The sequence below is a fragment of the Calidris pugnax genome, unplaced genomic scaffold (genome assembly GCF_001431845.1).
Source record: "Calidris pugnax isolate Ruff unplaced genomic scaffold, ASM143184v1 scaffold42, whole genome shotgun sequence".
NCBI lineage: Eukaryota > Metazoa > Chordata > Aves > Charadriiformes > Scolopacidae > Calidris > Calidris pugnax.
Genome location: NW_015090920.1, coordinates 1163307 through 1173778, shown reverse-complemented (window position 1 = coordinate 1173778; position 10472 = coordinate 1163307). Strand labels below are relative to the sequence as shown.

Genomic DNA, 10472 nt, shown 5'->3' with positions numbered 1-10472 from the left:
TGCTCCCTGCCAATGAGAGCCTCCCAGAGTGAAAAAGTTTAGTTTCGCCTTCCCCAGAGCCTCTTTGCACAGGGTCCCAGCTGGCAGAGAAGGCTGCACTCACCGAAGCTGCTCCCCTCAAGGTTGGTTCTCTTAAAGCATGGAAATAGTAAAAAAAAACCAAAAACCAACTTGTTAGCCTGGGAAATGTGGGATAGTAGTGCAAAAGTAGAGGGTTGGGGTTTTTTGTGGTTTTTTTTTTCCTGCTCAGCATATAATTTAAAGCAAGTTATATGGCAAATCCTATTTGGGGAAGGAAGGAGGTTTTTAAAAAGCTATGCTTTTTATGGTTTTTTTTTATGGGTTATGGAGAGGTCGGTTCTTCTTTGCTGCTTTCTCCTGCTCCCAGCTCTGTGTAACTGCTCTCCAAGGGATCTGGCTGGTCTTTTGCTCTCGGGTTAAATGAGGCTCTTTCTTGACCATGTGGATGGTCAAGGCAAAGTTCCTCCTGGCCAGGCTGCTTGGCTCTGTGTTCCCTGCAGGTTCTGGGGATGTGCTGGGGGCCAGAAGCTTGGGTGTCCATCCCTTTTGTATGTTGCTGCCTGGTCTCTTTTGGGGTTGTTTTTTTTTTTTTGTCCATGGGGCATATTTTTATCACTGGGGTTTGCTGTTGTTGGTGGCCAGAGCATCCTAAGGCTGAGATCCCATCGGGGAGGGTTGGCAGCTGAGAGAGAAGAAAGCATGCAAATAGCGCTGGTGGACTCCAAACTTGAGAATTTTGGGGAGCAGGGAGATGTCCCATGTGTTGGGGGGCACTGGGGTGGGTGGGCAGAGGGAAGTTCTGGGAGGCAGTGCCTCCAGACACATGCCTGGATGCTTTCGGGAGAGGGGGATTTCTGGAAGAAGAGGGTTTCTGGAGGCACAGGAGTCTCCCCAAGGCCTGGGGAGGGAAGGAAGGGGGGGGGAGGGATGGGGGGTGTCCCTCCCCCGCACCTCAACCGCCACCCTCAGCCCCAGCATTTCACTTTCTGTTCTGGATTTTGAGCTCAGGAGTGGTGCGGGGAGGAGCCTGACCACCCAACAGCAGCTGCTGCCCTCCCCAAGCTGCTATTTCAACGAAAAAAAAAGAAAAAAAAAAGGAAAAAAAAAAAAAACAAACCCCAATTTGTAGCAAAAAGTCTCAATTGTGAGCAGGCAGTTTAATTTATTTTTTTTCCCTTTCTTCTAACTGTGCCTAACTGGAAGAACTAGGCAGTTAAATTTTTATTTGTATTGTTTTTCCCCTTTGCCTTTCTTCTAAGTGTGCCTAACTGGAAGAACTGGGCAGTTTAATTTTTATTTATGGTTTGTTTTTTTTTTTTCCCTTCCCCTTTCTTCTAATTGTGCCTAACTGGAAGAGCACGACCTCAGGGCAAAACTTCTAATTGTGTGGTGGTTTCGTGGTTTAACCCCAGATGGTAGCTAGAAGAGCTGCTACAGGGGGAGAAAAACAGAAGAGCAGAAGTGAGAAAAAAAAACCCAAAACAACCCCACGGCTGAGATAAAGACAGTTTAATAGGTAAAGAGGGAACGCCGCGCGCGCAAGCAAAGCAAGACAAGGGATTCATTCCCTGCTTCCCACGGGCAGGCAGGTGTTCAGGAAAGCAGGGATCCTGACTAAAAACACCAATCAAAAATATTTCTCATCCCAGCTCTAACACACAGCACTACACCAGCTGCTCATAAAAAAAGTTAACTCTATCCCAACCGAAACCACGACAAGCTGGTACCAGAGGATGCTCCGTGCTGTCTTTTACTCGGCTGGTGGAAGAGGAGCACAGAGATTTGAGGGTTTGGGGTTTTTTTAGAGCTGAAGCTTACTGGGTTTCCTGGTTTCAGCTGAGATAGAATTAGTTTTGCTGCATTTCCAGGTACAGTGTGACAGGAGGGTCAATAATGCATATTGGTTTAGTTGTTGCTAAGTGATGTTTATACTAGTCAAGGACTTTTTTCAGCTTCCCATAGAAGCATAGACGGAACAACAGAGTGGCCAGTGGGATATTCCTTACCAATAGACATCGTGCTCATGGGGGTTGGACGAGGGGGGTGGTGGGATCTGCCATCTCAGCTCGGGCCAGTCTGGGCAACCAATTCACCAGGCAGTGAGAGTAACTTGTGTCTTGTGTATTCTGTAACCATTACTGTTATTGTTGTTATTATTGTTTTGCTTTTCCATATTGTTCATTTTAGTCTGGAGAAGAGAAGGCTGAGGGGATCTGATCAAGGCTTGTAAATCTTTCAAGGGAGGGTGTCAAGAGGATGGGGCTGGTCTTTTTTCAGTGGTGCCCAGGGACAGGACAAGAGGAAATGGGCACAAACTTGACTGTAAGAAGCTCCACCTAAAGATAGGGAGGAACTTCTTTGCTGTGAGGGTGGCAGAGCCCTGGCAGAGGCTGCCCAGGGAGGTGGTGGAGTCTCCTTCTCTGGAGACATTCAAACCCACCTGGACACGTTCCTGTGGGACCTGCTCTGGGTGGCCCTGCTCTGGCAGGGGGTTGGGCTAGATGATCTCCAGAGGTCCCTTCCAACCCCAGAGCATTGTGTGATTCTATTAAACTGTCTTTATCTCAACCCATGGGTTGTTTTTTTTTTTCACCTTTCTCCTTTTCTGCCTCTTCTTCCTACTCTTCTGTGGGGAGAAAGGGAGGTGAGCGAGAGGCTGCGTGGTCCTGGTTTGTGGCTGGGGTTAAACCACGACACTGGTTTTCATGGTTTACTTGCTTGGTTTACTAACCACAGGAAGGCAGGGAGTGGGGTTCAGACTTGGGACATAGTATTGAGTTTCTGCCTTTCTGGCTCTCTGTGACAAGAAACCAGCGATACTGGTTTCCTGCTGCCGGTGTCTGGCCTGGAGCCCAGTTTTGCTACGAGGCCATGCAAGACCACGACTGCCTCATGCTTCGTACCCCTGGCAAAGAGGTCCCGTGTTGAGATATGCCAAGTTCAGCAGCTGAAGTGCCCAGGTGGGCTGGCTGTAGCCAAGGTTCACTGCCCAGCCCTGCCTGGCACAAGGGAGATGGGTCACCTGTGTCCAAGCACCAGGGAAGCCTCTCTGGGGTGGAGCGGGGGATGTCACTGGCCTGATGCTATTTTGAAGGCTGGATAAAATGGCAGAAAATGCAAAAAAAAACCCCAAACCACTGGAAAAGGCACAAAGGCAGGTAAGGTATGGTTGCGCTTCATCACTCCAGAGGGGTGTGCCACCATCTAGCATGACCTGAAGAGGCTGGAGGACTGGGCTGAGAAGAACCTCATGAGGTTCATCAAGGGCAAGTGTAGGGTCCTACACCTGGAGAGGAAGAACCCCAGGCACCAGTGTAGGTTATGGATGGACCTGCTGGAAAGCACTTCTGAGGAGAAGGATCTGGGGGTCCTGGTGGACAGTAAACTCTCCATGAGCCAGCAATGTGCCCTTGTGGCCAAGAGGCCAATGGGATCCTGGACTGCGTAGGGAAGAGTGTGGCCAGGAGGTGGAGGGAGGTCATTCTCCCCCTCTGCTCTGCACTGGGGAGGCCACAACTGGAATCCTGTGTCCAGTTCTGGGCTCCCCAGTTCAAGAGGGACAGGGAACTGCTGGAGAGAGTCCAGCCTGGGGCAACAAAGATGATGGAGGGACTGGAGCATCTTCCTGATGAGGAAAGGCTGAGAGAGCTGGGGCTCTGCAGCCTGGAGAAGAGAAGGCTGAGGGGAGACCTTATTAATGCTTCCAAGGATCTGAAGGGTGGGTTGAGGGAGGATGAAGCCAGACTCTTTTCAGTGGTTCCCAGTGACAGGACGAGGGGCAACGGGCACAAGCTGGACCATGGGAAGTTCCACTCCAATGGGAGGAAGAACTTGTTTGGGGTGAGGGTGGCAGAGCCCTGGCAGAGGCTGCCCAGGGAGGGTGTGGAGTCCCCTTCTCTGGAGATCTTCAAGCCCCGCCTGGATGCTCCTGAGTGATGTGCTCTGGGCAGCCCTGCTTTGGCAGGGGAGTTGGACTGGATGGTTTCTAGAGGTCCCTTCCAACTCCAACAATTCCATGATTCCGTGATCTCCAGCGGCAGCCCCTGCTGAGGAGCGATGGCCACCAGCTCTGTCGAGGGAGCAGACCCACCGGGTTTTTCACTCACTGCCTTGTCCCCCCCTTCCCTTCTCTTTCAGAAGAGCAACTAGAGATGGCCACCCCGTCCGTGGTGACGCTCCAGCCGCAGTACGCCGTGGCCGTGCCCACTGTCTCCAGCAGCGTGTGGCAGACGGGGCTGACGGACTGCTGCTCCGACTGTGGCGTCTGTGAGTGCCTCAGGCGGTCCCATCCCTCCACCATCAGCAGTGACGTGCTGTGGTCGCTCCCCACGTCCTCTTGGGGCCACAGTTCTCTCTCCCCCCCACTGCCACCTGGGTTGGTGGTGCGACAGCTACAGTCACATAGCCTGGTCCTCCCCGTTCCTGCCCCGTTGCTGGTGGTGCCGGGTGGGCAGGGAGAACCTCACCCCCTGATGCCTTTCTCCCCACATCAGGCTGCTGCGGGATGTTCTGCTTCCCCTGCCTCGCCTGCCAAGTGGCTGGGGACATGGGCGAGTGCTGCCTCTGCGGGACCAGCGTGGCCATGAGGACCCTCTACCGCACCAGATACAACATCCCGGTCAGTGGTCAACCCACCCCCCTCACCACACTGCGAGGCTGAAAGACAAGGTGCCCCCCTCTCTCTCCACATCAGGGATGAGCAGCAAGCGCTCTCCACTCGCCCCTTTTTTCCCACTTTCATGTCCAATGTGATGCCGGGAGCACAGGACAGGGATGGGGATGCCCTCGGCTGCGCTGGTCCCTGGGCTGGTGTCCACCAACGCGTGCTCCTTCCCAGCACCCTTCACCACACAGAATCACAGAATCTTCAAGTTTGGAAGGGACCTCTGAGATCACCGAGTCCAACCACACACACACACACAAAACACCCCCACAATCTCAGCCACTAGAGCATGCCCTGAAGAACCACATCTGCATGTTTCTTAAATCCTTCCAGGGATGGTGACTCCACCACAGAATCACACAGAATCCAATGGGGTTGGAAGGGACCTCTGGAGATCATCTAGTCCAACCCCCTGCCAAAGCAGGGCCACCCAGAACAGGTTGCACAGGAACCTGTCCAGGAGGGGTTTGTCCAGAGAAGGAGACTCCACCACCTCCCTGGGCAGCCTCTGCCAGGGCTCTGCCACCCTCACAGGAAAGAAGTTCCTCCTCATCTTTAGGTGGAACTTCTTACATTCAAGTTTGTGCCCATTTCCTCTTGTCCTGTCTCTGGGCACCACTGAAAAAAGACCGGCCCCATCCTCTTGACACCCTCCCTTGAAGTATTTATAAGCATTGATCAGATCCCACCTCAGTCTTCCCTTCACCAGACTAAAAAGATCCAAGTCCCTCAACCTCTCAGCCACCTCCCTGGTCCAGGGCCTGACCACCCTTTCAGGAAAGTCATTCTTCCCAAGATCTCATCTAAACCTCCCCTGCCCCAACTTCAGACCATTTCCTCTGCTCTTGTCATTATTCTTCCTGGGAGAAGAGGCCAACCCCCACCTCTCTCCACCCTCCTTTCAGGGAGCTGGAGAGGGCAAGGAGGTCTCCCCTCAGCCTCCTCTTCTCCAAACTCAGCATGTCCTGCCAACCACAGCAGCTCCATGAGCCCCAGCTGCCATCCCCAGTCTTTGAAAGATGGGAAAGATTTGAGATAATTGTGGGCAGAGTAAAGAATAGATGGTCAGTCGGACAGATGAACACCCCTAATGGGATGCAGGAGAAAGGTGCACATTCCCATACAGTATATTTGTGAAAGAGTTTCTTCCCACCAGGGGTTTGTGCTGTCACTGGACACGCTGGCCCAAGTCCAGTTTGCCCAAATTGTCTCTTTCTGTGTGTGTTTTGCCCCCGACTCTTAACCCCAGAAGCTGAAGGAGAAGTAGTTCTCTGCGGCCTGCAGAAAGGGCTCCCTTCTTTCTTTCCCCTGTGGGGGGGTTCACCAGCCCTGGTTTTTAGTGCCTGCTGCTCAGATGCTAGAACCAGCCAGGAAAAAAAGGGCACACGAGATGGAATGCGATTAACGGTTTAGTGGTGGAAAGGTGGCTTTTGGGAGGCCTCTGTCCCTAACCAGCTTCTTCCTAACAGGGGTCCATTTGTTCTGACTTCTGTGTCACCACATGGTGCCTCGTGTGCTCCGTTTGCCAAATGAAGAGAGACATCAACCGGAGGAAGCAGATGGGCATATTCTGGTAAGCTGGGCGTGCTGGTGCTGGTGGATAAAGCCACCACCTCACACAGCAAAGCGGCTTCCTGGAGTCTCTCCTGCCAACTCCTGAAGTGAGACACAGGGTTGCTGCAGTGGGGAAGTGGCCATGGACAAGTGACAAGAATGACCTGTCCTGCAGCAAAATCATAGAATCATAGAATGGTTTGGGTTGGAAGGGACCTTAAAGATCATCGAGTCCCCAACCCCCTGCCCTGGGCAGGGACACCTCCCACCAGACCAGGTTGCTCCAAGCCCCATCCAGCCTGGCCTTGAACCCCTCCAGGGATGGGGCAGCCACAGCTTCTCTGGGCAACCTCTTCCAGTGTCTCACCACCCTCACAGCAAAGAATTTCTTTCTGGTATCTCATCTAAATCTCCCCTCTTCCAATTTAAAACCGTTCCCCCTTGTCCTGTCCCTGCACTTCCTGACAAAGAGTCCCTCCCCAGCTCTCCTGTAGCCCCTTCAGATATTGGAAGGGGCTCTAAGGTCTCCCCGGAGCCTTCTCTTCTCCAGGCTGAACAACCCCAGCTCTCTCAGCCTGTCCTCACAGCAGAGGTGCTCCAGCCCTCTGAGCATCTTCATGGCCCTCGGCTGGACCCGTTCCAACATATCCATGTCCTGGGAACCTTGTGCAGGACAGGGTGCTAGGACTGGTGAGGCACAGTCCTGCTCCTGACCCTCCTCTCCCATCCCATTGCAGATGCCACCATCCTCGCTGCGCCCTGAGGAGCTGCTGTGGACTGGAGTTACCACTACCCTGGCTATTGGTAAATGGCACCATGGGGGCTTTGCTTTGACGACGGTTGCTTGCCCCTTCCCTGGTTAACATTGTGAATAAACAGCAGAGTTTGTCTTCCTACCCATGTGTGTGTGTCATTCTTGCACCACTTGAGAGCACCCACCTTCTCCCACACCGTCCACCTCAGCAGCCCCCAGTGCAGCTGAGATTTCCCTGCGTCTGCTGCAGAGAAAGATTTTCACTGATATTTTTTTATTCACTTAGATTCATGGACAAGTGCCGGGTCCTGCCCTTGGGTCCCACCAACCCCCTGCAGCGCTCCAGGCTGGGGGCAGAGTGGCTGGAGCTGCCTGGCAGAAAAGGCCCTGGGGGTGTTGGTGGACTGTGGGCTGAACAGGAGCCAGCAGTGTGCCCAGGTGGCCCAGAAGGCCACCAGCATCCTGGCCTGTGTCAGGAACAGCGTGGGGAGTAGGACTCAGGAGGTGATGGTCCCCCTGTGCTGGGCACTGGTGAGGCCCCACCTCGAGGGCTGTCCAGTTTCGGGCCCCTCACCACAAAAAAGACACTGAGGGGCTGGAGCGTGTCCAGAGAAGGGCAACAGAGCTGGTGAGGGGTCTGGAGAACAAGTCTCCTGAGGAGAGGCTGAGGGAGCTGGGGGTGTTCAGACTGGAGAACAGGAGGCTGAGGGGAGACCTTCTCGCTCTCTCCAACTCCCTGAAAGGAGGGTGTAGCCGGGGGGGGTCGGTCTCTTCTCCCAAGTCCCAGGCCATGGGACAAGAGGAAATGGCCTCAAGTTGCACCAGGGCAGGTTCAGGGTGGAGACTGGGAAAAATGTTTACACGGAAAGGGTTATTAAGCCTTGGAATGGGCTGCCCAGGGAAGGGTTTGAGGCACCATCCCTGGAGGTATTTGAAAGACAGGTAGAAATAGCACCTAGAGATATGGTTTAGTGATGGTTTTTTGTCAGTATTACTCATCCAAGTTGGAAAAGTGACTTCTGCTCCAAGACAGAGCTGGGGCTTCCAGCAGTCAGGTGATGGCTGCAGGCCACTGAGTGCCAAGTTGTCGAAGTGACATCCACCCTCTCTCCATCACTCTCAGAGAGATGCTGAAGGATTTTTAATCCTTACAAAACTCCCCCAGCTTCACTCTGTAAGGAAAATATGGTATTTCTTTTCCCCCCTCTGCCTTCACCTTCACCACAAACCTTGTGAAGGGCAGGTAGAGGCTCTGTCAGTGCTGTGAGGTGGGTCCATCCTGCAGCACCCACACCTGCCTAAACTCCAGATGGCCCAGAGAGTCCTGTGGATGATCCCTGGAAATAAAAAAAACTGCATTTTTAGCCCAAGAGAGGTAAAGGCTGGGAATGGGGGACAGGGGGACAGGAAAGAGGGAAAACCACGCTGCTGTCTCATCCCAGCACAGGGTGGTAGGATTTTGTAGCTGTACCTTGAGGCAGTGCCAGTGTCACCCAATGGAGTTAGAATCATAGAATCATTCAGGTTGGAAAAGACCCTTGGGATCATCCAGTCCAACCATCAACCCCACTCTACAAAGTTCTCCCCTACACCATATCCCTCAACACCACATCCAAACGACTGTTAAACACATCCAGAGACGGTGACTCAACCCCCTCCCTGGGCAGCCTATTCCAGTCTCTGACCACTCTTTCCATGACTAATTGTTTCCTAATGGCCACTCTAAACCCACCCTGTTGCAGCTTGAAGCCATTCCCTCTTGTTCTATGGCTAATTACCTGGGAGAAGAGACCAGCTCCAACCTCTCTACAATGGCCTTTCAAGTAGTTGTAGAGTGATGAGGTCTCCCCTCAGCCTCCTCTTCCTCAAATTAAACAGTCCCAGCTCCTTCAATAACTCTTCAGAAGATTTCTTCTCCAGACCCTTCACCAGCTTCATTGCCCTCCTCTGCACGCACTCCAGCACCTCCATGTCTCTCTTGGATTGAGGTGCCCAAAACTGGACACAGTACTCCAGGTGTGGCCTCACCAGTGCTGAGTACTGGGGGACAATCACCTCCCTACTTCTGGTGGCCACACTATTTCTAATCCAAGCCAGGATGACATTGGCTTTCTTGACCACCTGGGCACACGGCTGGCTCATAATCAGTCTCTGGTCAATTAGAACCCCCAGGTCCTTTTCTGCCAGGCAGCTCCAGCCACACTTCCCCCAGCCTGTAGCACTGCATGAGGTTGGTGTGGCCCAAGTGCAGGACCTGGCACTTGGCCTTGTTGAGGCTCCTACCATTAATGTTGGCCCATCGATCCAGTCTATCCAAGTCTCTGTGTAGAGCCTCCCTGTCCTCATGTAGATCAACTGACCTAGGAGTCCTGGTGGACAACAGGATGCCCATGAGCCAACAATGTGCCCTTGTGGCCAAGAAGGCCAATGGCATCCTGGGGTGCATCAAGAAGAATATGACCAGCAGGTAGAGGGAGGTCATCCTGCCCCTCTGCTCTGCCCTGGGGAGGCCCCAGCTGGAGCACTGGGACCAGTTCTGGGCTCCCCAGTTCCAGAGGGACAGGGAACTGCTGGAGAGGGGACAGCAGAGGGCTACAAAGAGGATGAGGGGCCTGGAGCATCTCCCTTACGAGGAGAGGCTGAGGGACTTAGGTCTTTTGAGTCTGGAGAAGAGAAGGCTGAGGGGGGATCTGATCAAGGCTTATAAATACTTCAAGGGAGGGTGTCAGGAGGATGGGGTCAGTCTTTTTTCAGTGGTGCAGGGGACAGGACAAGAGGAAATGGGCACAAACTTGAATGTAAGAAGTTCCACCTAAAGATGAGGAGGCACTTCTTTGCTGTGAGGGTGGCAGAGCCCTGGCAGAGGCTGCCCAGGGAGGTGGTGGAGCCTCCTTCTCTGGAGACATTCAGACCCACCTGGACACGTTCCTGTGGGACCTGCTCTGGGTGGACCTGCTTTGGCAGGGGGTTGGATTAGATGATCTCCGGAGGTCCCTTCCCACCCCATGTCATTCTATGATTCTGTAAACACTCCCGCTTAACTTGGAGTCATCTGAGAACTTACTGATGACCCACTCTGTCCTTATCATCACTAAAGACATTAAATAGAAATGGTCCCAACACTGACCCCCGAGGAACACCACTTGTGACCAGCCACCAGCTGGATTCAACTTGGACCACCAAGTTACCCCACTGACCACCAGTTACACTCGGTTCCTGGGGCTTAATGGAGGAGAGGCACTGCACCTCGGGTGGCACATGGCTTAAGGCAGGGCAGGAGCCTGAAAACAAACTCTCCCTGGCTGAAAACCACTCCTGAAAGCGGGGTTGTCCCATGGAGCCCTTGGTCCTGCAGGATGCTGGGGTGGGGAAAGGCGAGGAGGTTGGCCCTCGGGACGGGAAGCCACAATTGCGCAAAGCAGCAGCCCAGCTGCCAGCCGGGGTTAGTCAGAGGGAGCAGAGTTCGTTCAGCGGGGAGCA

At 53.5% G+C, this 10472-nt stretch overlaps 1 protein-coding gene across 2 annotated transcripts; it reads left to right on the top strand.

Moving 5' to 3' along the window:
• On the top strand, nt 1–7134 carry LOC106892577 (placenta-specific gene 8 protein-like). 2 transcript variants are annotated; one of them, XM_014949851.1, is made up of 5 exons: nt 1–122; nt 4159–4287; nt 4515–4639; nt 6154–6257; nt 6976–7134. In XM_014949851.1, coding segments are annotated over exons 2-5 (345 nt in total). In that variant the 5' UTR covers nt 1–122; nt 4159–4172; the 3' UTR covers nt 6977–7134. The 2 variants fall into 2 exon arrangements, with proteins under 2 accessions (XP_014805337.1, XP_014805336.1); XM_014949850.1 differs by lacking the exon at nt 6976–7134 and having other exon boundaries at nt 6154–6261.
• Nucleotides 7135–10472: the final 3338 nt, after the last annotated feature.

What these genes read in the sequence shown, in the direction of transcription:
- LOC106892577 (XM_014949850.1), top strand. Translation starts at nt 4,173, where the DNA reads ATGGCCACCCCGTCCGTGGTGACGCTCCAGCCGCAGTACGCCGTGGCC. An exon ending in CTGCTCCGACTGTGGCGTCT is followed by an intron (nt 4,288 to 4,514) that starts GTGAGTGCCTCA and finishes TCCCCACATCAG; the next exon opens with GCTGCTGCGGGATGTTCTGC. An exon ending in GCACCAGATACAACATCCCG is followed by an intron (nt 4,640 to 6,153) that starts GTCAGTGGTCAA and finishes TCTTCCTAACAG; the next exon opens with GGGTCCATTTGTTCTGACTT.